This window comes from Chlamydotis macqueenii, chromosome 2 (assembly GCF_036417535.1).
Source record: "Chlamydotis macqueenii isolate bChlMac1 chromosome 2, bChlMac1.mat, whole genome shotgun sequence".
NCBI classification, from domain to species: Eukaryota; Metazoa; Chordata; class Aves; order Otidiformes; family Otididae; genus Chlamydotis; species Chlamydotis macqueenii.
In genome coordinates this window covers 84687988-84714113 of record NC_141557.1, presented here as the reverse complement: position 1 = coordinate 84714113, position 26126 = coordinate 84687988, and the positions used below count along the sequence as shown (strand labels likewise).

General features: G+C 43.0%; 1 protein-coding gene across 2 annotated transcripts in view; it reads left to right on the top strand.

Annotated features, from left to right (window-relative positions):
* Positions 1-403: 403 nt before the first annotated feature.
* Positions 404-26126, top strand: part of TRIO (trio Rho guanine nucleotide exchange factor) — a 254473-nt gene continuing 228750 nt past the window's right edge. For both annotated transcript variants that reach the window (XM_086740366.1, XM_086740365.1), the window contains exon 1: positions 404-1078. In XM_086740366.1, coding sequence (XP_086596492.1) covers positions 958-1078 — 121 coding nt within the window. In that variant the 5' untranslated portion in view covers positions 404-957. The remainder of the gene's footprint in view (positions 1079-26126) is intronic.

The following is a 26126-nucleotide window of genomic DNA, read 5'->3' as shown; positions in this document are numbered from 1 at the left end:
AGGAGCCCCGGCTCTCGACCTCCGCGCACCAGCGAGCTAGCAGCTGGGCTGCCCCGCAGCAGCTGCGTGCGAGGGCGAAAGGCAGCCGGGAGGGGTTAAAACAAAACAAAACAAACAAACAACCCCAAAAACCAACAAAAACCCCAAACCCACGAGCCCTAGACCGCGGCCGCCGGGCAACGGCCGCGAGGGACTCCCGCACCGCCGCCTCCCCGGCGGGCTCCCCCGGCCGCCGCGCCCCAGCCAATGGAGGAGCGGGCTCGGCGGGAGCGCTGACGTCCTGCACCGCCCCGCCTCATCCCGACCGGTGCCGGACGCAGCCGGAGACTCCCGAGCTCCCCCTCCCGCCACCCCGCCCCGCCGCCCTTGTTCCTCGGGCGGGGACTCGCTTCCTTTCCCGACTCCCCCTTCCCACCCTCCTCCTCCTCCTCCTCCCAGGCAAGATGGAGGACGGCGGTTGCTGCGGCCACCGGCACCGCGGCGGCTAGCGCGGTTGCTGCTGCTCCTCCGGCTCGCTTCCTCAAAAAAAAAAAAAAAAAAAAGGCAAAAAAAAGGCTGGAAACGTTCCTTCTTTCTCCGCCCACCGGCTGCGCGGACTGCCGGCCCTCCCCATGCCGTCGTCGTCGTCGTCGCCCTCCTCCTTCTCCTCCTCCCGCGATTGTCTGCGCTCCGGCTGCCGCCCGCCCGCCCGCCCCGGCTCCCTGCATGCACACGCCGCCTCCTAGGTGGCTGCGGGGGGTGGGCGCTCCCGGAGCTGCCATTCCGCGCATACCTTCATGTCCCTGCGCTCGCCGCGGCCGCCCGCCGCCGCCGCCCCGCATCGCTCGCCCGCTTCGGCTGCCGCCTTAACGGCCGCTGCCGCCCGGAGGTGAAGCCGGGACCCGCGGAGGGGGCGGTGGGGCTGGCGGTGGGTCTCGCCCGGAGGAGCCGCCGCCGCCGCCACCGCACGCAGCAGCCATGAGCAGCGCCGCTACCGCCACCTCCGCCGCCGCCGCCACCACGGCCGGCAGCGGCGCGGGGGAAGGGGCCGAGGAGGCGGCCAAGGACTCGGCGGACATCGCGGCGTTCTTCCGATCCGGTGAGTCCGGCCGCGTCCCGGGGGAGAGGGAGGGACGGCGGCGAGGCCGCGGCAGGAGCTTGGCGGCCAAAGGTGGAGGGAAGCGGCATCTTCCTCCCGGAGCTGCCCGTGGGGCGAGGGGAGCCGGCTTTTGTCAGGTGGCCCCGGGGAAGGCTCGCCCTCCCCTCGCCTCGCCGGCAGGGCCGCCTCGGTGGTGCCCGTGCGTGCGGGGCGCCGCCGCGCTTCCACGGAGTGGGGGCAGGCGGTGCGGGGCCCGGCCTGCGGAGGGGCGGCCTGGCCGGGCGGCAGAGGGGGAGGAAAGCCGAGCCCCCTCGTCCCGTCCCGGGGGGGGCAGCGGGGTTTCGCCTGGGGCCCAGCAGCTTGCGGGGGAGCCGCCACCCTCGCCGCCAGAAACCAGGCGTGAAAACGGGTTCGGCGGGCGGCCCGGTCGGGGCGGTGCGGTGTAGTTGCGGAGGCCGGGTGCTGCCCTGAGGCGGTGTCGCCGGTGACAGGTGCGACTCTCCCTGCGATGCTGGCCCGATAACGGGTGTGTTACCGGAGCCAGGCGCACCCGCTCACCCCCGAAAATGTGCCACCGGGGGCTACGCGGCGGAGCAGCCCTCGGTGTCAGAGGGGCGGGGGCGCAGGGCTGTGGGGAGCGGGCTGCGCCGGTCCGGGCCCCCCGGGGAGGCGGCGGGGATGACACCGCTATAAAGCGCAACGCGGCTCCGGTCCCGCTCCGCCGGTGCCGTGCGGCTGGGTGGTGGCCGAGGGCAGGGGCGGGAGAGGGACAGCGCTGGAAGCGGGTGTTTATAGCAGGAAGGGAAAGGAGAAGACAAAAAGCGAAGCCCACGTGAAGGGGTGTCCCTGCCTCGGCTGAGGCGGGGCGGCAGCGGCCCTCGGGCGCTGGGAAGCCGGACTCGGTGCGGAGGCTCGGGAGGGGAAGGGGGGGAGCCTGTTGACAGGCTGCCGGGGTGGGGGGAAAAAAAAAAAAAAAAAAAAATATGGAGGCCGCCTTCTCCCTCGGTGTTTACCCTCGGCACGCAACCGGGCGGGGAAGGCGGCTGCCCCCGCCAACCGAGACGTTGTCCCCCAGGGAATGGCGGCGGGGAGGGCAGGGCTGCCCGGGCCGCACGAACCCCCGGCGGCGGGGACGGAGCCCGGGCGGCTGTGGCGGGGCCTCCCTCCGGTGCCGGCTGCCCTCCCCCGAGCGGCGGCGGCTCCTCCCCTCCCTCCGCTCCGCCGGCGGCTCCGCGTCCCCCCCGCCACCACCACCCCGGGCACCCCCGGCCATCGCGGCCGGGGGGGGCGGCAGGGCAGGGCTGGGCACTTGCGGCGTTTGGATGCCTAAAAAGGAGCGGCGAGCACGGAAAATGCAGACTCACTGCTGGGAAGATGGGGGGGATTGCCGATTTCATGTGTAAAAAAAATAAAAATAATGATGGCAGTAGTAATAATAAAAACTGTGTTAATTGGGTTTTTAAGGGAGGTCCGTGAGGGAAGTGGGAAACGGTGTAATCACTGCTGCTCCTGGTCGGTGCTTGCTGTTGAATGTGGTTTAATGAGGGTGAGGGAGGAGGTGTGATTTGCAGCAGACATGCATCCCTGAAGCAGGGTTCAGAGCTGCCTGTGCTTGGGCAGCCGGTCCGAGCAGGGGGCTGCGCCGCCTCGGAGGGGCCTGGTGCTCCCTCAGTGCCCTGTTTCATATGACAGCCCTGAGTGTGAAACTCCTTGTCGAGTCAAGATGCTGGCCTTGGTGGGTTTCGTGGTGGAGGAAGGACTGAGCTTTGTTGTTCTCGGGGGAAGAAATCCCGTTGAAAGCAAAATGACGGATTACAGCGGCAGACTTACAGTCTGCCTAGTGTAGTTACAAATGGGTACATGTGTAGTAATCTTGCCATTTGGGAAGACCCTGCCAGCTGTATTAATAGTCAACCTCCACATTTATGTGTGGGTAGAGGGATGACACAGAGTTGATAAGCTCCCAAGTGCTGCAGTGATGACTTCTGATACTGATAACTTCTGGTAACAGGGAGGTTGCACTGAGCTTAGTCTTACCGCAACCAAAAAATCTGAAAGCAGTAGAAGGACATGTCACAAGCTTTTTGGAAAACTCTTAGAGCATATATAACAACTGGCATTCTCATTTCTGTATTTACATGTGGAAGTTCAGCCTGGGCTGTGACTTACCCTAGAAACTGTTCTGGCATCTCTCGTGGGTGTTTGGTATTGGGAAGAGCTCTTCAGACTCCACCTCTGGACATGATCCGCTCCTTTATAAGGAAAGAGTCTATTAAGAGATCTCCGGTGCTTCCCTTTGTTTGAACTGGAGGCAAAGGTTTTTTTTTTTCAGTGAAACACAATGGACACGGCGATCAATGAACAAGCAAAAAACTTTGTTCAGTGTACGTGGGAGCAGACAAAATATTTTTCTCTTTACAGTATTTACAATGACAAATGCTTCCTTTTTCCTGTCACTTGCAGAGAATTGTCAGCAAAGCTGTAGCTGTTACTTAAAAGAGAAAAATGAGTAAAAATGTTACAATGTTTTCCAGGAGGAAAGAAAAAGCAACAACAACAAAACCTTCCTGAACAGTCAGTTCTAATCTTAGGTTAGTTAAATTGGTCAGCTGAGCTGCTGGTGGGGTTATTGGCTTTCCTCCTGTAAGACTAAGCCTGACATAGAATTAAAGTAATTAAAGAATTGAGTTTCATTAGTTGGAAGATGTGTTGTTAGGATGTTGAACAGCAGCTAGGTTCGCTTAACTTGAAATGTGTATGTTTCTAGTTTTCACTCTTGTTATGTAAATGTAAACTCACTCTGAGTTGTTGTGGAAATAAGTTGCAAGTGAAATGTGAAGAAGGAAGCTGAACTGGAAGTGAGGTAATATGAAAACATAAAGATGAATTTATGATGAATCTCTTGAATTTAAATGAGGAATTTCTTTATCAGAATTTGAAGAAATTGAGGCAGCTTACTTTTTGTTTTCTATTTGGTATCTAAATCTCATTATTTGAAGTTGAAAAGACAAGAACACCTTGTTAGATCTGTCACCTTCTGTGTGGCAGGATTAAGAGTCAAACTGCGAAGAAGCAGAGTTGAGTGCAAAGTAAAGTGATTACATTTTGAGGGAGGAAACACAGTGGTTGTAGGAAGTACTTTTCTGTCCTATATGTGAACTGGAGGTTAGAGGTGACTCTGTAAACTGACAGAAGGGATATGTCTTGAGCTGAAGATGTATAGGCAAGTATCCCCCTTGTTAAAAAAGGGCACTGATATGACTCGGAAGAACTCATAAAATATCTTAGAATTATGGAAAAACACACTATTGCTATATGAAAACCCAATGATGCAGAGTGTAAGTGGCTGGGTAGAGGGGTGTTAATACATGTGTTAAGTATACAAGATCTGTTCTGTATGAAAAGGCATTAAGATAAAACTTTTCAAAGTGTATTCTATGTTTCAACTTAAAATCCTATATATTCCGAAGGGCTGAAAATGGCTATCATGAGCCAAGTGAATTTGAAGGACTACCATCAAGTCATGACTTACAGGACAGTAACCATACAGAGGTGTTGTTTGGTTGTTGTTCTTTTGTTGTTGTTTAAATCCTTATCTTTGCAGCTTTGGGTCCTCTGCTTTGGGAAGGGTACTATCAGTTGACATCTTTAGGATGCAAGAGTGAGAGCTATTGGTTAAGTGTAAATCATGCTATTATAGCAGTGTCCTCCAAAACAAAGAATTTTTGCTAGTTGAAATCAGTGATTTTGGTTTTGAGCATAAAGAAGAAAACTTTTTTCATCTAAGAAAAAGAGATATTGATTGTGCATTTTGTAATTAAACTTATCTTTCTGGGATGATGGAGAAATCTGTGAATACCAAAGGATGCAGAGAAAAAGGCTTGTAAGCACTTCAGTCAGCTCCTGGCTAGACAGTATAGCAAGTGCCGTTATAAATGATAAGTCTCAGTGGAAAAAAACCCTAAGTTATCAACTCTGTCTTTCACAGTTTTGTGATGAAAGTGGATGTAGTTGTTTCCTGTAAGATCCATTCAGTGTGAGTGGCTTCTGCAAACTGTGCAGTAGCTTCGTTAATGTACGGACAAACGGTACGGTTTTCAAAGCCATTGAGGAGATTGGTGTTGTCACCACCTGTTTATTAGAACACTTACCATGTTTCCAGAAGGAGCAAAATTTACACACTGAGCAAGGGGCAGGAACTATTTGGAGAGACAGAAGTGTTTGCAAAACAAAGGGAAAACAAGAAGCCCTGGAAGTCTCCCAGGGTGAATAACTACCCAAACTTTGGCAGGTCAAATACAAATAACTGTTAATTGTACTTCATCAATTTATTTGGGGAAACAAAAAAGTGGAGGATTTTCCATCTAAAACTGAGTCTACACAGGTGGCAGCAGCCCTCTCTCAGGAGGAGGAGTAAGTCTGTAAGATGAAAGTGTATCTGGAGGAGAAGGGTGTTCAGAGTAAGAGTTCTGTGTGCCACCTCTCCCGAGGTGAAGTCGGAGAACGGGCTAGTAGGCAGAATAGCTTTGAATAGCCCCTGATGCTAGTATTGTACACTTGATCTTTCCTGCCTGTGTAGATGCTTCTTAATGTAAGCTTAATGATAAGAGAATTTAAAACTTTGTTTTGAGATATTCATAGGTACCGAAATGTCCATGTCAGTATTTTAGGAAGATGGGGTGGTGATTATGGACATGTCATTGATGCCTTCTGCAAGTACTAGTGACTTGAGACTCGGATCAATCCGAGTTCAACCAAGTCTGCCTATAGCAGCCTAGGCTGATAGTTGCTTGAGTAGCTGAGAGCGTATGGGAAGTATTAATGAGTATCATGAAATCATGATTGCTATTTATTTATTTATTTATCTGTCTATTTATTTTTTTTTATTTATTTCTCTTTCTTAAGGTCCTCACAGGGAGGACCTGTGTTTTTGCTTTCTTCCTGGACGTATTGTTTTATGTACTCTTACCTTGCTTTACATTAGTGTTCTGTGTGATAGTGGCTGGGAAAGCTGACTGCCTATAGTAGACAACGTTAAAAATGCTACTGTAGCAGAGGAAGTCTCCTAGGAAAAGTGGAAGAAAAGAGAGAGGGAGGGGAAAGATTGTGTGGAACAGAAAAAGCAAGCATACTATGAAAAGGCAGCAGGTTTTTTTTGTGAATACTAGTAATAAAAAAACATGCTAGCTTTTAGGTCATAGGCAAAATAGCTTTCACAGTAGACATCATATGTGGAAAATAAGCCAAATTTTCGGCTTAGGTCCATACACAATGTATAAAGTTGAGATTGTGCTGTTCTAAGTAAGTTCATCCATCTTCTGCCGATACGTAGTAGCTAGCTTACAGAGAAGACGGTCAGAGCTCCGGTTGTGTGGCTTACTTGGCGTGGCAGTTTGAGTAGCTACAGAGTAGTGACAAATGTCTAACAAAAATAACCGAACAATGAAGCCAAAAGTGAGGTGTTGGCAGGCAGCACTGGTGGTACCCCGTATAGAATCTCCAAGCTGTCCTCTGCAAGTATTGGTTCTTGGCCGTGTGGCTGTCAGGAGCTGAGGCGTGTTTGGGAGTTGTAAGAAGCGGTGAGCATGCAGGGAGTGTAAAATATGAAACAAGTTGGCCATTCTGTCATGCAGCTTTGAATGACAGCACCATTTGTATTAAAAAAAAAAAGGAAAAGAAAAAAAGAAAAACACCACAACAAAAAGCCTAAGATGTTGGATCTGCTTTCCAAGAATCTGATACTTTGTCCTCTGAGGTGCTTTAGTCAGTTGAGAAGGTTGCAGCAGTGTTGCTGTCATTAGTATTGGTGACCTGGGCTGAAAAAGGAGTGGGTCCTCTTGTAGAGTTTTGAATCCAGTTCCAGCAGCATCCATTTTAGTAAGATTGTTAAAGTGAGGAGGGAAAGGTGCTTTGAAAAACATTGGAGAGAAATGTCACAATTTGGTAGTTGCTGATGTGCAGTTTGCAGAAGAAAAATAACTACAGAAACAGTGAAGAGAAAATGGAGAAGTTACTCTGGGAATAGCATTGTTGGATTGATATTTCCTGGAACAATGAAGACAAGGACAGAGTGCTTCAGTGTGAAATGCAGCAGCTGTTGTGCAACTTGGCTTAGTGCGGAACAACCAGACTTCTTTGAGGATAGCAAAGGATAGAGAAAGTTAGAGGTTAGGGTGTGTTTGAAAGAGTCAGAGGCAGAAGTCATGATTATTTCTAAGAGGGGACAGAGAATTACTTGGAACATCAGTGACAGCTCACAGGTGGTAAACTAAATGCATATTTGTAGCAGAAGGTAAATGGAAGTTAGAGAAAAGCCAGGCCCATTCTTAAGAGGAGTACGTTTGAGCTGGCATGAAGTGCTGATGTGCTCGGAAAGGAACTGACAGAAGTAGGAAGAGACCTGGTGCAGCCGAGGCTTTCATTAATTGCAGAGCTTGGTCACTGTGTAGACAAAGTTTCTTAAAGAAGTGAGTTCCCTCCAGTTAAACATGTCCAACAGCAGTGTAGCAGAAACAGGTATGAAATTGCAACCTGAAATACCATGCAGCTTCCTAAAGCTTTTCCATGTAAAATGACCATCTAGGTAAATAAATGTGAACAAAGACTGGAAAGACTTTCCCTACCCTATTGTAAAGAGAAAATATTGATGTTGCTCCACTCTTTTGTTTAAAAAAAAAAGTACCCGTGTCAACAAGTGAGCCTGTTTAGATGCAGACTATTAGGTCAGTTTAGTTCAGGGTGAAACTGCACTGTGATTTTTGGTCTGCAGCTTGAAGAAGGAGGTGATATCACTGAAATTGCTGTTTGTGGTCAGCAAAAGTGTTAAAATAGGAAAGACAGGTGGAAACTTTGGAAATGCACTGGTGGTTGAGGGATATTCTTCTGAAAGTGGGTGATGATTTTAATAAGAACAAAGGAAACTAGTTTTTCTGATCGATGTTGGTGAGAACTAAGTCTAATCTTTGAAAAAGGCTACTGGATAAAATAAAATTAATATTGAAGGTCATAGCAGACTACTTTAAATCTGGTGACTGAAATGGTGGCATCTACTTGGTTGTTCTCAAAGAAATTTGCTTGATTTGGAGAAGGATCTTTGTTTAACTTAACATTTTTCTTGGTGCAGCAGAATTGAAAAGTAGACTACTGGTGAAGTAATACTGATGATCTGCAAAGCTGAGTCATATTCCTTCAGGAAGGATACTGCTGTTTTGAGAAAACAGATCACTTACCCAGTAGTGAGGAGGAGGAATTGAAATGACAAGGAACGACTCAAGTGCTTTTAGCAGTAGACACCACAGTACATTAAAGCATCCGATTTTCAGCCTTTAGAGTAGGTTGTTATATCGATATACAAAGAGGAGGGTCATAAATGAGTTGTGTCCACTGAAGTGGACACGCTAAACAGTCTGAGTGACAAGGTGACTATAAAGATACACAGCCTTTTCCAGTGGCTTCTCTGCCAAATAGACGCTCTAACTAGTCTGAAACTGGAGCTGTTGATCCCAGCCTGTTCTGGTTGCACAGAGGAGGAAGAGATAGCCTAATTGTCTTTGTCCATTTGTTTAAAAAATAGAGGTTTTTTCCAAGGTTGTTGAGCGGAGTCTTCTCAAATCATTCAGTTAAACTTGTTTCATCTCCTGTGTCACTGTTACTGCCATGCATAAGTGGCAGGAGCACTGGGTAATTAAAACAGTGCAAACATGTAACAGGCTTTCCTACTGAGCTGTGCTGCACTGTTCTTCTTGCTGGTACTTTGAACGTGATGTTTTGTAACCTGAGCCATACTGAAGAACTCTAATCAGTATTACTGTTTTGTAATCGTGGTGGTTTTTTCTCAAGAGGAAAACAGAATCTTTGCAGGGAGATGAGAAAATTCCTCGAGTTTTTTTGTCTCTCAGGGCCTAAGATGATAAGGAAGCAAGATGTAAGTGATAGGAAGAAAAGTGTAGGTTTCCAGAACTTAAAATATGCCAGTAGTTTGCTTTGTCTGGTATGTTCTGTAGTACAGTATTTCAACAGAGTGCTCAGATAATTCCTACAAATCTGTGTAAGAGTCAGGTTAATGTTACCAGCTTGTGTAACAGAGTCAGAACGTGAGACTGAGGTTCAGGAAGGTTTGTTTTACCAGTGTGCTGCATGGGCATGTATGTGTGCATGTATACACTGTCAAATTAAATATTCTGTGTAGCTTATAAAACTGAGTTTGCATGATTAATCTTTTTAACAAAATTTTGGAGAAAGTACTGTGGATGGCAGGGGCTGGACGGAGCTATTGTGAGTAATCCAAATGCGTTCTAGTTGTCTGTGTAACTACACAGAGTTTAATTACTTGTGCTTCCTTGTAGTCTTAGCACATGTAGGAGGAGTAATAGTTATTCGTGAGGTGTCTGCAGACTGTATAAACAACCAGTAATGATTTTTTGTGGTTAGCTTCATACGTAACTGTTTAGCAATTTGAGGCTGAGGGTCTGGGGTCATAGCAAAGTGAGATTTCTTTAAGTGCTAAAAATGAAACGGGAAATATACTGCAGCCACAAGGATATGTTAAATACTTACTTGTTTTCCTGTAATCAGTACCTCAGTTCTTGCATAAAACAGTGGATTAAAATCCAAAACCTCTAGATATTACACTGAATTTCTCAGTTTTTGTGCATCAGTGAAACCTGCAGCCTTGTGAGATACTCTGTCAAGGCATTTGGTCAAAGACTTTTCACCCAGTTTTGTGGTGGTCACATAACTGATAAATAACTTTGAGGCCATCAAACAATAAGAAAGGTAATTGCTGAGATTTCTTGAAAAAAAGAAAAGTCTCAAATGTTGAAGTCTTGGGGACTGCTTCTTTTCAGAGCCCAAGCAAATGTTAAATGTTGAGATGAAATGAGGTGACGTCTCTTAAAACTTGACCCAGATAATAAAGGGGGGGATACATCAAGAACAGCAGGAGAATACATCAAGAACATCCCAAGAAATGAGTTAAAATAAATGGGGTGTTTAAATACTAAATATTACCTGGCTAACCTCTTACTCTACGTAATGGACTTTGCTGTACCCATTGTGTAGGCTTGGCTTTACACTATTTGATGTAATTTTCTACCAGCGTTAAGGTAGTAAGTCCCTCACTTTCCAAATGTTTATCATGCCACTAACTTTTGGACATGTTGGGCTATGCAGCATTGAGTGCAAAGGTGATATCATTTTCTGAGATCATAAAAATGTTCCACCCTCTTCTAAAAAATTTGGGCTAAGGTTGAAAAGTCTTGGCCTTTTGTAATTCTTCTGGTATTAGAGGAATAGATATCTGCAGCTGCAGGCACAGGAAAAAAGGTAGAAAGCTGTCAGTAAGTCAAGGTGAATTGAAATAATAAGTTGACTGGATTGTCCCATTTTATGCAAAAGCTGATAGTACATAGTGTGGTGAAGATCAGACTTAAGAAGGTGTCATACTCCATCTTTAGAGGCGTCCTTCTGTCTGTTACTATAGGGAAATAAAATAGGATATGATTTCTCTGGTAAAGAAACTGAACAGCCATGATTTTTGTGTTTTTTAAAAAATAAAGCTTTAATTGCTAAGCTTTTATTCCTGTCTTTATTTGCTTTATTGATGTTAGTTAGCAAGTCCATTTTGGTTGCATGTTGCGCATCAGGTTGGTCCTAAAAGAATAGAAATGGGACAGTTACAGCAGTAGCTTATGGTCTTGCTTTGCACCACTTAAAGTCACACTTTGTGTGCCTCAAGTACTTGTTTTCTGCAGTTAAGGATAGTTGTTAGAGTTGAACTTGCCATGGCTTGCAAAATTCAAAGAGGAAATCAGTGCTGTGCATTGCTTAACTGACAGGGGATTATGTGAGCCTGGCTTCTGTAAGGACAACAAAGGCAAGCCAAACTAAAATTTATTAGGACAGTGGCACTTTTTCGGATGGAAAGATGAGATCAGCCATAATGGCTTACATAGTAACTTGTTGACTGGCTTGTTAATGCTTTATATTAAATAAATAAATGAAAATTAAGAGACTAACTTCTCCAAATGTAGTGGAAGGCTGTGTTTGGAAGTAAAACAAAGACACTCACTTAACGCAATTTCTTGCCTTGGTGGTTCAGCAGAAATTTGCAAACCTAAGCTTCGTTTCTGTTCCATTTTGAGAAAATTCTACTGTTTGTCTATTGAATTATCAAGGCAGCAGAGACAAGCCAAGCCTGCTTATAAGAAAGTGATAAAATATGGTTTGGCTAGTGGTGATCCTTGCAGAGGGTAGCCATGACATGTTGTTACCTGTCAGTGCAGAAAGAGCGATATCTTTTGTAGTACAATGTGAAAACTGAAGTCAAATTTGTCTATCTTTAACTCAGAACAAGGGTACTACTCAGCCAACAATAACCACTCAGCATGCATGTGTTAACTTTTTTTTTTTTAAGCTTGGAATCAGATGCATCCTTCTCTAGCCAAAGGGAAACATTTGAGAAGCTGTGACGCATTTACACAGATGAAGGAAGGAAATGTCCAAAAGAGACAAAAGCTAAAAATAGATCAGTTTACTGAGTTGAACTCTGGATGAGAATTGAAGAACTAAATATAAATCTAAATTTGAACCTTTGTGACTTACATAACTGAGTAATGTAACCCTTTCTGGTTTTATTTGTGTTAAACTTTACAGTGGACAACTTTAGGTGAAGATGTGTCAAGCCTGGTGAGGTGGCTGAAATAGCACTGAGAAGTCTGATCATCTCTTGATGATTATTGTTATAGTACAGTTTAACTGTGCAAAACTGGATTGTGGGTTGGTTTTTTGTTTGCTTGTTTGTTTGTTTTGAATAGCTGCTTTGTGGAAATAGTATCCTCCTGACTCTACTGAAGAGAAGTTTTAAGCCAGCAGCTATTGGAACCAGTATCTGTGAGGCTAAAAAAAGAGAAGTAATTTTTTTTTTTCCCTAGCTTCTTCCAGAAACAGTAAATTTGCTTCTGTCTGACCTATATGTGAAAAGTGGTGGTAATCTGAACATTTAAGACTTGATGTTTGGTTGTGCAAAAAAATTTACCTTCTGCCCTGCTGCAAACCCCAGTTTGGAAGCTATCAGCTTTCCCTTGGGGTAAAGAAAAAAATAAGCTTTTTGGACTGTTCAAAATTTATGTAATGGAAGAGAATATTGGAAAACTCTTCATATGCAAGTGTGTTCTAGATTACTGTCCTTAGGTGATGACAGTAGTGCCATGAAAATAAAGATAAGCAAATTTTCTTTCTTTCTCCTTGGAGCAACTGTATATGTTTTTTGGGGGAACTGGAGGGAACCCACACAATACTGCTAACTAAAAACCGGCCTTTTCCAGTCCAGTGAATCGGGGCCAGTGCAAGTAAATCCCTGTGGTTTAGCATTTGCCGACTGCCAGTGAAGAGCAGTTTTTTCATGATGCTATACCTAATTCTAGGTTTTGCATTGGAGGGATGAAATACATATAGTTAATGCTTTAACTTTGTCAGAAAAATGAATGTTACTGTTACTATATTTGTAAATACATCCACTTTAAATATAATAGGAGATCATGGGTAAAAATTACAGCATTGATAAGATTGACTTCAAGCAGTAACTGTATTCGCCTCTATCCCCCAAGATGGGAAGGTTTCTTTTTGTTTAATACCTTTCCTTTTCTTACTATATTGTCTGTTGTAGAATGTTTGCTTGTCAGTTGTATAAATAATTGTGCTCTTCTTTGCCTTTTGTTTTTGTTTGGTTTTCCAGAGAAGCCTGAGAATGTTCAAAACGACCTTGCAAAAACAAATTTGGTGTCTTTGATTACTAAAATAGTTTTTGTTCCAAGCAGCAAATTATCTGTTAAAGCATTGAACAGTTTGTAGCAAAATGACCTGACTACCTACGGTTGTGGGTATATACCAATATGCCAATTTAAACTTTGAATTTGTGGAATATATTGTTATATAGCGAAGTGTGAGAACTGCTTTTTTAAAGATCTCGTTTTTCTACAATATGCTTTTGAAGTGGATTTGTCCGTGTTGCTGCCCCCACTGTGTTAACCCACTGTTAGAAAGTTAAAGCTGTAAAAACCTTTTGAAAGACTAATTGGTTAGCTGGGTGATGTTTCTGCATGTAGCAAGTTCATGACGTAGGATCTGAGCAGGACGTGACTTGCAGTTCACGTCCAGTGAGTGGACATGAAGGGTTTTTGTGGTCTGGAGCAGCCAACGTAGTATCCTAGGCTTTAATTTGTTTCTTTGTGCAGTGTTTTCAGTACTTGAGTAGGAATCTCACTAGCCTCCTATGCTAATACTCAATGTTCTGGCTCCTGTTCTAGTTACAAAGCTTCAGAGGTGGGATACAAAACTGGCTGGTTTGGGTTCTCCTACTTTCATGAGACTTGCCTAACCACAGGAGAGATGCATGTTAGAGGAGGGATAGCCATCTTTTTCCAAAGTGGCTTTTTACTGTCTTAATTGTTGTCTTCACTTGTGTGATCCCTTCTTTTGTTCCTTTTCCTCAATAAATAAGACAGAGGTCCAACAGACAATAAGCTCAATCACTAGGCATCAGTGTTCATCTCCACAGGAGGTCCATTATGTGTACAGAGATAAGTAGGGAGTCCTACGGAAAAGCACTGCATGGCTTGAGTGTTACGGCATGTGTGCTACACTGACAAATAAGGGTTGCACAGGCAGCCTTAATGCTGCATTACCTAGTTTCTGAGTGCTTTTTGTGGCGGCTTCAATCAAGCCTGGTCCTAGCTCAATTAAGTAATTGTTTAGCATTTATGGAAAGTTTTCATTAAGTGCCTTAGTGGATGACAGTAAATGACATTGGTTTTACCAGACTGCACTGGATTACTGTTATATCAGCGTTATTTTGGGAGTAGAAATGCGTTAATTCTCTATATAATATTACGCAAGGCAGATGTGTAAGCTGCGTTGTTACATAGACGCGTTGAGGAAGGCATCTCTTCAAACACAAATTAAGTACCTTACTTGGAGACTTCTTTTTCAGACAAACTACCCAAGTACACTACTGTTAAATTTCTTGGAGTTTGATTTGTGTCACTTGAGCATAATGTTAATTCTGCCATGCTAGTAAAAATGAAAAGAAACAAAATGTAAAAATTGGCAAATATTTAAGGAAGATAAAGGACTGAATGCTGTATTATCCTTTCATAAGCTTCTATATAACTAAGACAAAGTGGATAAAATGGATTCCTTATTGAAAGGTGAGCGGAAAGATAGCTAGTTATCAGAGACAAAATAACCCCATATCTCCATAGTGGAATCGTATGTCAAAGGTGGGAAACATCTAGAAATGTTAGAGTGATATTTAAAACTTCAGTATTCATTGATTTCCAAGTCCTCTTGTTGGAGATTGGTTCTCTTAGCTTTTGAGCAGCACACAGCATAAGGGCAGTATTCTCATCCACATTAAAACCAAGAATGAATGAATTCTATTTAAGTGGCGCATTTCTCATCCAAGCATCCATTCCTGTTGAAGAGAATTTGAGAATAAGGCCAGGATCCAACTCAAAGTTCATGTTTCTGTTATGCTGTTGGTATCATGGGAGAAGTGAGCAGAACCATTGCTTGCACTGGGAACCAGTCGAGCAATTTCTGACCAGTGAGGCAGGACTTTTGTGTGAATTGTTAAGTGTGTGGTGATTGAAATAGAGCTATGGAGAATAAGCTCTGCTGTCCTTATCTTGCTTCTGCCCAAATATAGTCAAGTTTCGCACTGATGTGAGATGTAATCTTCGAGAAGGCAGCAATACTTGGCCTAGGGGCAGGCGGGAGCATATCCAAGGTGATGAGGGATGGAAGAGAAAATCGAGAAAGGAGAAGATAAATGACAGAATTCAGGGTGAGGATCAGTTTGCTTGTAGAAATAGTGAAAATCGCCACACTGCCTACCTGCTGCAAAAGCTACTGTCTCTTTTGTGGTTAAGGTCTTATAGTAATACTGAAACAGAGCTAACAGTTCTACTGATGTACACGAGCAGATTAACAGATACAAGGAAGCCAGAATTTTCACAGGCCATTTGACAGAAAATGTAGTTTCCCTCAAGCAGTTACTGATTTCAAAGCCAAAAGGAAGGTTTTCTTGTTTTAAAGCAGAGCACAGGCAGAGAAGGGCAAGCCTAGGCAGAAGAATAGGAGGGAGATAACGGGTATGTGATGCAAAAGACTTGGGATGGCAAGTGTGGTGAGGTCACAAACAGAACTGACCCTTGAAGGGAACAGGGAGGTGAGTTGCCTTTATATGTATCAGGTTGCTCAGATCCGAGAGACAAGCTGTTAATAGGCCCTGCCGTAGATAGGTCTAATGTTTCTTTATTCCATGAAGACAGGAGCAAGAAACAGGAAAGGAACTTGTATAGAAGTCCTTAATTTTGTGCTGTAAAGTACAATCTTGATGACATAACTAAAAAAAAAAGTTACTGTTAACCTGTCATACCTTAAAATTACCTTTTTCTGTAAAGCTCTTCCTCAAATTCCTGCAGCTCATAGTATAAATGTGTAATTTGGGTTTCTGTGGAAAGGGCAGTTGTTCCGAGAGGTTACTGACACAGTTGTAGCTCCACAAGGACCCCAGCCTGTGAACGTGTTTGTGGTTAGTCCCCTCGCTCTGGCCTCTGATCTGGCAGGAGTAGTGCAGAGGAGATGTGCGAGAGGCTGCACTGATCTCAAGAGATTCGTTGAACCTTATCTCTAGGTAATCATCTTGTTGTGTTGAGATGAGATTACTAATCACATCGTTTAATTAGAGAAATGTCATAGTTGTAGGAAAATAAAGCTATTTGGAAATGTTGGTGGTTATTTTGCTGACAGTCTCCTCTGCTTAGGGAGGCTGATCAAAACCTCCTGCATCGACAAATATATGCTCTTGAATAAAAAGGACCTGTGGCTAATTTTAGGCTGACTCCTTCGCAAGTACTTTTTCTTCTTTGCGGTCAAAAGTTGTTCTTGGTGAAATAGTGAGAAATGTGAAGCATAAATTAGCTTGACTTGAACCTATGAAGGGGCAGCTAAATCACCTTCATTTTGATTGTTGCCTTCTGGTAAAGTTGGTTGAAGGAAAAGCTGACATTATTAATGTAAAGATAGGTTTCCAAAAAGGGCAGTTTGTATATCTGAAAAACTGAAGCAGAGTTAAGAAAAATGAGCTAACTTGAGTTTACTCCCTGGGCTAACAGTAATTTCAAAGTTAACGTATTCTGAGATGTTGCTTTGACAGCAATCTTGGATCTGATCCTGCAGTATGCAATTAGAATTGTCATTCCCTGTGATATTTAAAATGCTTATATAGCTGGCTTCAGTTTAGTACAGAAAGTGAGTGTGGTTGAGCTATTTTTTTCAAATAACATTGACTTCAGTAGTTGCTATCTGTGCAGTTTAGTGTTAACAGCCATTCAAGTGTCTAAAATTAGGAATATATTGCTGCAAGAAAAAAGCAAACCATAGCCCATACATTTTGCTCATTGCATTTGATTTAAATATGGTATTACTATTGGGTGCTCTGCTTTTGTGGCTTGTTTGCTGAGTTCTGAGTCCATTGAAAGTATTTTGGCCTGTGTCTTAAAGGTAAAACACAAATCAGTACTATGACATTTCAGACTGGTGGAGGAAATTGTCAGTTAGCCAAATGTATGAAATTACTAATTGGCTGATAACTTGAAAACGGTTCTTAATTAAAAGCATAATTTTTATAAATATAGCTGTGTATTAATGAGGTAATTTTGTATTTTTCTTTTAAGTTGGCGTTGCCAAAGGAAGGCTTTGTAATGGTGTGCTATAAAGGTAGGAGTGGAAAAAATGGTTAGTAAAATGGAAGAACAGGTAGAAGGAGGCTTCTGTTAATGTACAGTTGAAAAAACTAGACTTAAAAATGCTGTAACAGAAGAGCGATACTGATAAGAAAGAACGAAAGTATGAGGGTAGTAATTTATAGCAAATATAATGCATAGTTCTAAACAGGATCACTGAAGTCCTTAAGAGCCTAGCCTGGATACAAAATGTGAAAATAAATACTGTTGCATCCCTTGTGTTGCCAGTGGTTCTCCTTGTGAATGTGTTCTGGTCTGACTTTTTCTGGCTTTTTGGATATCTGTGGTTGTTTGTCTCCTGCCCTACTTCTCAGAGCTGGTGTGAAAGATTTTCCTGAAGCAGCAGCCGTATGCTGGACTTTGTTGTGCTTACTACAGGGAACTTGTGGTCTGACTGGCTCCTGTCTGTTGAAGAGACAGAATCGAATGTAGGTTACACGGCTTGAATTCCTGAGGAGAAAGAGGTCGTACGAGTGTTCTTTAAAGCATTTTTAGTTACTGTATCTCTGCCTTTCCCTTGAGCTTTCAGAGACATATCTGAATATAGCCTCAATTAAATTCCTGTCCTTTAATGAAGGAAGTCCATTGCTTAATGTGTAGCTGATATGCTTGGAACATGAGGGCATCAGTCAGGATCCAAAATTAATTGTCACTTGGGACTGATAGTGCCACGTGGCCGTTGAAAAGAACATTGTCTCTTCCAAAAGCCTTCTGAAATGGTCAGCTTTGAAAATGGGGCACATCCTTACTACGTTAAACAAAGTATTTTGAGTATTGCATCTTGATTCTCATTTTTACTTTGTAAAAATAAAAGCAGATACATATATTGTCTTTTGAAGGTGGCACAAGTTGAAAGAGGAGAGCTATAACTTCCTTACTTGCTGCCTTCTTGTGCTGTCTCTTCCCTCCACCAGCTCCCAAATGTAGGAGGAGAAAACCCAAAGCTGGCACACAGGGAAGAGGGCATCTCATTCCAAAATCAGTGACTAGTCAGTGGTAGAACAATACTGTTTGAACGTGACTAAGGCCCTGTTCTTTCCTTCATATTTAATTCCTTCCTGTTTGACAACATTGTCTTTAAAGTACACTTATATCAGCTTGAATGGTAGGAACTCTGTGCTTATTGCCATAGTATCCGTATTAATTGGTTGGTGCAGCTGTTTCAAGTAGCAAAAAAAAAAAAAGTTAAGCAGGCGTTGGCAGTGGGATGGTGAGTCTATTTGTTAGCAGAGCTGTTAAAGCATACTAGATGCATGTGGAGTTAAAAGGAGGCTGAACTAGGGAGGAGCTGAAGCCCTGCTTGCCTTTGGGAGCTCAGCAGGGGAGGGAGACCCAGCAGATCATGTGGATCCAAACATACAGCTCTCAGTAAAATGGCCTAGACAAATATCAAGAAAGTAACTGACGGGTGTTAAGGAACTCGGTGACAGCTTTCATGACCCCTCACATTGTATCAGTTAATACAGAAGATTATAGAATCATAGAATGGTTAGGGTTGGAAGGGACCTTCAAAGGTCATCTAGTCCAACCCCCCTGCAAGGAGCAGGGACATCCCCGACTAGATCAGGTTGTTAGACTAGATTAGGTTCCATTTGCTCAATTAAAGGAAACACGTAATTTTCAGTAATGCTTGAGCTAATATCCAGGCATTTCTGTGACTTGAACTTCAAAAGTGAAATTGGAGGTAGCAATTCTACATGTTCTCTCTGACTAATTTCTATGACTTGTATTGAACTAGTTGTGGGCAAGCAGGGCCGGGAGAGCGCTGCGTTTTTTCAATAATTGTATAATTAAATTCATTGATGGTAGGCCAAGAATACTGATCACAAGGGTTGGTGCTGAATCAGGAGGAATACTTTAAATGGCGCTCTGTTGAACAGAGACATAATTGCCCTCTCTTTCCCCTTCTTGGTTTATTGGATGGCTGAATTGCTCATTTCATACGTGACTTCAAGTGTGACTGGAGCTGTGAATCAGTGTTTGTTGGAGTTCTGCATCTGGCTTATGTTCTGACTTCCCTTTTATAAGCTGGAGAGGCTGTCTGTTATTACTAACTCTGTAGTGAGAATCCTCTTAAACTCTCCTTGTTATGAGTGGGTGAAAATGTTTGGCAAACACACGAATCAATAATTGCTTATTTGCCTCACTGCTGCTTTTCAAAAGCTTCACTGTCCTTTTCTGTGTTTGCACAGATAATCAATGTCTGTCCCCAAACGATAATTAACAGGGATAGATAACTTTGGGGCTTTCCTTTACAAAGTCATCCTGCAACTGTGCCTGTCAGAAACCGCTCTTGCTTGTTCCACTTCTGACCTTTCGTGAGCAGCAGTGAGGCTTGCATGGAAATTGCGGTAGCTTATATGCAGTTAGAAGAACTTTATGATTATTTTAGTTAAAGGTATTCACTGGTTTACCATGCTGCTGAAATGCCTGGAGCTCTGTGCGTGACAAAAAGAATAAGTAAACTGAATGAAGGCTATTAAAAAGGGAAATAAACACTTGTCTCAGTATGAGGAAAAACACTGCATGTAACTTGATGTGGTATGTTTTCATAAAGAAGAGGCTGGCTTTTTAATGGCCTTGTCTGACATGTCCATTTTGTTCTGCTCTTGCTGGCTGAAATTGAAAATTAAAATGAGGGAAAAATACCTTCATGATTACAGTTTTCCCTTGGGAACTGTTTCAATTGTGGCCTTCTCATAAGAGAGATTGTGGCTTCCTTTCTGTTTCTGTGGTATAAAAATTCAGATTTGTGTTGTCTGTTTCTAAAGTTAAGAATGTTCTAGATGCCAGTCTCGGAAGATACAAACAACTTCCAGGTGCCTGCAGTTTGAGGAAGTCCCTAGCTGAATCAGATTGCCATCTTGATGTGACCTTTGCCAAAAATAACTGCAGTACTAGATGCATGAACTGTCTATGTGGTATAGTAAGGAGAAGACAAAGCAATCTATACAAGATTTGTTTGCTTTTACAGATTTGCATCTGTAGTGGAAAGGCAGGCTTCCAAAACTGTCTGGTTTTTTTGTTTGCTGTTCAGGTCAGTGGTATTTTACTCCACTGGAGGACTGCAAGATAGACTTGAACTGTTCACACCGTTCCAAATCGGTGGGGTTCATTGTCACTCAATGATCTGCTTCATTCCAGCGCTTGGCTTTGTCATCCACTGAAAAACTACTTTTGGTATCATAATTTACATTAGCTGGATGATAACACAGTTAAAGCTGCAGACTACATTGTTCCATAGATCAGATGAACTGTAGATACAATACCTGTACCTGGCCAAACCTTTAAGTATGTATATATTGTTTGCATATCCGTGATGTGATCTAATGGCAAGAAAGTTTCTTCAGTGGACAGAAAGTAGGGGGAAAAAAGATGAGTAGCTTGCATTCTGCAGACCTGGAACTCCATATGATCTGTTTGGGTATCTAGAGCCTTTTAATGGCTGTTTCTATTAGCAATTTAGTTCAGATCAAAGTGTGCTTTTGAAGTACATCTCTTGATTGTCCCATTTTACAGTTCTTGGCTCTCCATTGTGGAGCATCTCCGGTGCACAAATAGGATTCCTTTCTGATTAAACTGAATTGGAAGACATGCTCTAGTTACAAATAGGTATTAAGTGCATAGAACCAGACCACAGCCAGTTGAAAGTAAAACTTCCTGCAAAACATAGTTTGGCTATTGAGGCCTCTGCACCGAGGTTTTGCTGAACTGACCCTCTTCTATTGTGCTGTGCAACAGGTAATGTAGACTCAGCTGAGGAAGGCCAGAGGGTAAGTCCTGAAACTCAGCAGATTCTCTGATGAAGTAACAAAGACCTTGTAGTGACAGTTAATTTACTGTGTGAATTGAGCGATCACTCTGAAGAAGTGGATCATGCTTCAAAGCAAGGGCAGTTAACCTTTCTTGATATCAAAATGGTCCTGGGACAGCAAGGACTTGGAGAGCTGAAGGAAGGGAAGAGATGCCTGCTTAAGTTAAAAGTATGAGATGAGGGGCTTGGTGCTGCGTGTGGCAGTTTTGACTGGGACCTGTGCTTCAACTTTTGAAGAGCTCTGCATATCTACAAAGCACAAGTTGGTCACTAATGCATTAGAGAGGTACAGACATTCAAGGTTCCTCTCTACCTCATGTGACTGGATGGAAGGTGTTTTCTTCTTCCACACATTCACTCCTAGAGAAAACATGGTTGAGGTGTGACTGGGAAAGTAACTATCCACTTCCCACTCCTGTGTTCGTTGGAAGTGGTGAGTTGTTTCTCTGTAGTGCTGCTCAAAGCCAAGAAACAAATGAAATGCTGTAGGAAGAAGACAACTGGGAGTAGGGATGTGAACTGTCTCTTGGGTGCAGATATGCTGAAGAAACCCTTCTCACCCAAAAGCTGCTTCAAAGTTGTTTATTCAGAAAGGAGTTCAGGAACTAAATTGTCTTTGACATTGAGCTTGGTCATACCTTTTGAAAAATCTGAAATGTTACTGTAGCATTAATCATTAGTTGAATTATTTTTGCAGCAGGATGGAGAAGTATAACTCTGTCCAGTGGATAGTGTTATCCTTTCACTGTGCCCTTTCTAATGGACATAAGTTGTTAGCTCCTGATACTTAGTAAATATTGGAATTGAATGCTACCAATTGGCCTGGCATCAGTGTAAGACTTGGAGCTCAAGTAGCCTTGCTGTGATAGATTTGACTTCCTTGCTCCACCTCCCGGAATTTTAATCTCTGCAGTAGAGTTATCCAAGAATAATATTTTCTGAAGTCTCAACTGCTTGATTGTAGCATCATTGTAGCTTGCTCCAAATGTTCCTGGCTTACGAGTTTGAAAGATTGTGCTTTGGTGGAGGTGCCAGCACTCTTATTTGTCTTCTGTGTGAGTGGCTTCTGGAGCAGGAGCATGTCAGGATAACTCCAGAAGAGAAGTAATGTTGGAAGCTGTAGGCAACATTGACTAATTCTTAGTAAGAATCCTGGTGTGGAGCTGTTGTACTTAATGAAGATGTACTGAAGGGCTTAGTGAAGGTCACTGGTGGCAGTAAGGATTTGTTGAGATCCTGGTTCTTTTAAGGGCTGCTGCCAACTTAAAAAAACTTCCAAGACCTCGGTTCTTTTAGCTGATGAGTGTGTTTTTCATTGCCCAGGAGGGTGTGACAGGAGACTAAGGTGAAAATTTGAATTGCCCAAGACCTACTGTGAGTGAGTTCGTTTGCTTTGGCAGACTTGTTTAAAGAGATGCTAAGCTCTGGCAGATAAGCAAGACACCTGACTTTTTAATCTGTCATAGAATCATAGAATGGTTAGGGTTGGAAGGGACCTTCAAAGGTCATCTAGTCCAACCCCCCTGCAAGGAGCAGGGACATCCCCGACTAGATCAGGTTGCTCAGAGCCTCATCCAGCCTGGCCTTGAATGTTTCCAGGGGTGGGGCTTCCACCACCTCTCTGGGCAACCTGTTCCAGTGCTCTACAACCCTCAGTGTAAAAAAACTTTTCCTAATATCTAATCTAAATCTACCTCCCTCTATTTTGAAACCATTACCCCTGGTCCTGTCATGAAAGGCCCTACTGAAGATTCTCTTCCTGTCTTTCCTCTAGGCCCCCTTGAGGTACTGGAAGGCCACTATAAGGTCTCCCTGGAGCCTCCTCTTCTCCAGGCTGAACAGCCGCAACTCTCTCAGCCTGTCCTCATAGGAGAGGGGCTCCAGCCCTCTTGTCATCTTCGTGGCCCTCCTCTGGAGCCTCTCCAACAGGTCCATGTCCTTATATTGGGGGCTCCAGAACTGGACACAGTACTCCAGGTGGGGTTTCACCAGGGCGCAGAGTAGAGAGGGAGAATCACCTCCCTTGACCTACTGGCCACACTCCTCTCAGTGCAGCCCAGGATGTGGTTGGCCTTCTGGGTCGCAGAGGCGCATTGCCGGCTCATTTTGAGCTTCTCATCCGCCAACAGTCCCAAGTCCTTCTCCTCAGGTCTGCTCTCGATCCATTCTCTGCCCAGCCTGTATTTGTGCCTGGGATTGCCATGACCCAGGTGCAGGACCTTGCACTTGGCCTGGTTGAACTTCATGAGGTTGGTACGGGCCCACCTCTCCAGCCTGTCAAGGTCCCTCTGGATGGTATCCCTCCCCTCCAGCATGTCATCAGTGAACTTGCTGAGGGTGCACTCTATCCTACTGTCCATGTCACTGACAAAGATGTTGAACAGGGCCGGGCCCAACACAGACCCCTGAGGAACGCATGAGTCATAAGTTGACACTGTCACATGAAATTAGAAAAACTTTTTAACAAAGTTAATTTAATCTTAAAGGCTTGAAGTGATGACTCTAAACAAGTCCTCCAGCCCCCTAAAGCTTTAGTGCTGATATAAAAAGACTTTGCGTTAAATTTGAAAAATTATCAAAGTCTTTGTCACTGTCAGTAGGATTGCTTGCCCAGTCAGAATTATGTACATTCTTGGCAATACACTTGCATCTTTAGTATTTGTATGTAATATGTGTCTTGCTACCTTGTGTTTAGTGCCTTAATATTGACATATTTTTGCTGGAGGTTGATGCAAACTGTGGTCCTCCAGCAGTTCTTTTGGTGCCTGTAGACTCATGCAGTAACAACCAGCAACCACCTGTTTCCTATAAGCCGAACATGTCAACTCGAAGCAGATCTGGTTGCATAGCTTAATTTCTTGAGAGGGAAGCTGAAGTAAAGATGTGACTTAGTGGGTATTTGATAAATAAACTTAGTTTGATTTTTTGGATAAATATCACTAAATATTATTTGTGAAAAGAATGCTTATTCTGTTTAAGATGACAGTATTACCAGTATTGTGGTAATTTATTCCAGTATTGTGGAATAAAAATGGCATATTTTTTTCATTCCAGAATCAGAGATGTGAAGGAACATCTGTGGAGGGAAGGAGGAAATCTTGTTTTAGCAAAGTATTCAGTGTAACTTTGCTTTCCTTGGTTGCATTTACAGCTTGAGCTGTTGGTTTCATAAACCTGTTTGTAGAACTCAACCTGGACTTTGTGTATGTTGTCTAACAGCACAGTTACAATTTGAGGTGATGGGGAACTTCAGGGACGTCTTTGCCTCTTCCCTCCTCAGGGAAAGGAAAAGTTTGTGACTGGGAGTCAGTCTGTGACCTCTCAGGAAAAGTGGCTTTTGTATGGATAAACATGTCTGGATCTCCTTCAAAAGGGAACAGACTGTCACCCAGTCTATTACTGCACCTCTTTGTTCAGAGAAGGTGAAACAGTATTTCTAGAGCGTACTTAGATATCAAAAGAATCCATGGCCTGAAAAGGGTACCTCAGCCTGCAGTATATCCTGGCTTCCTTGTGGCTCCTGGTGTCCTAAACTTTGATGCATTTTTCTCTCCTCTGATGGATGCTCATAAGGAGTTGTAGCTGTTTGCATGACTCTGTGAATAGACCGTTTGTAAAAAGAAAATTGAAAACACTCCCTACCGAGTCAGAATTGCTATATTTGGAGTTGTGTCTAGAAGGAAAAGAGGAGAAGGGAGTATTTGTGGGGTAATTTCCTAATACAGTCTCTTTCTCACATTACCACTCCGTTTTGCAGTCAGTGCTATGAGGGGAGAAGTCTCATGGTGACAGAGCTTCTGAATTTTGCAGAGATGTGTGTCAGTACCAAGCAAGAGATCTCAGAAGAGGTATACTGTATATTGGAGTACGCAGAGCTCCAGTGAGAATGTCGTCTCAGTTAGGCTGAATTCTGCCTCTCCCTGGTGTAAGTTCTGTTACAGATTGCCAAGAATTAAGTGTTGTCCCTCTCAAAAGTATCCCTTATCCTCAGTTGCTTATTTGAGTAATAAGTTCATATGGATAGAAGACCACACATTACTTTCATATTAATTATGAACACTCAGTTGAGAGGATCAGTTGTCATCTACCTTGAATACTGTAGCACAAACATGTTTCCCAGGTAGTAGTAAAATGACTAAAGCAATCTTTAGTCACCTTTTATTTTAGATACTAAATTGTGGACATGAGTTATCACAGTATGCTACATATTTCATGTTAGGGTGTTTGGCTGGTATCCCTACAGGTACTGTTAACTATGAAACTTGTTATTAGCAGCCAAGGCTGAATGGAGCTTTTTGTGAGTACTGGCACTTACATATGTAAATATATGCACTTCCAACTTGCAAGGTTTTTCCTTTTTTTTTCTTTTTCTCCCATGGAGATAACTCCTTGGAGTTTGAATACCAAACCTATGTTAGGGAAATGTTTTAGCTTTTAATGAAGCACTTGAATCCAGTGGCCATGAGTGGCTGGGAGTGTGCTTCATGCATGTGGGATGGTGCAGAGGAGAGCAACGCTAGCCATGAGAGGCTTATAGAGGAATTGACATAAGGCCATGTTGGCTGCTCTCTGGTAGCTAGATCCGGTTGTAAGAGAGCTTATGATTTGGTTTGGAAAAATAACGAGCTGATGTTGCACACAAATTCCATTTGCTTTATAGTACTTGATATGACAAGGGTGTGAAAATAGATTTCTTTCCAAAGGTTACTATAATAAGACAAACCTGTAATAATATTAGGACTTACACTGTGTGTATTATTCACTTTAGCTAGATAATACTTTTTCTGCAACAGTTGAATTAACTGGTTATTATTTGAGGAACTTGGTGTTTACAACCATAAATAAAGATCAATATCGATTATCGTTATTTTGTAGTTTTATGATTATAATAGTTTATGGCCTTGTAATTTATAATGATAACAATAAATATAATAGATTTGTAATAATAACTTCTGTTCCAAGTGCCCATAAAATACAAGAAGTTACAATAGAGAAGCAAAGGCACTTTTAATCTAGACTGCTCAACTTACTATATCCTCTAGGCAGTGTAACTTCAATTCAGTTTAGTCTTTTGAAATTAATTGTAACGTGTAGTGATGAATTAAAATACCAATGAATTAAGTTTCAATAATCTGTAGACTATTTTTTTTACATAGAGGAGAAGCCAAGAAATCTCTTAAAAAAACCCTGGATTCAGATGTCAACTTTTATCTACAGCAGTTGTATTTAGTGATAAAATGACAATGCTTTATTAGCTGCAGATACTTCAAATTCAAAGCAAAATTTGCGGTCTTTTTTTAGTCAAGTATGTTCACTAGCTTTGGAAAATGCTGTGTCTTTACACTGCATGAATTGTACAGTACAAAGAAAATGAGAAAAAGACACTTGTAAACGAGTGATGATTTGTATTTAAAATTTCTTTTTTGGG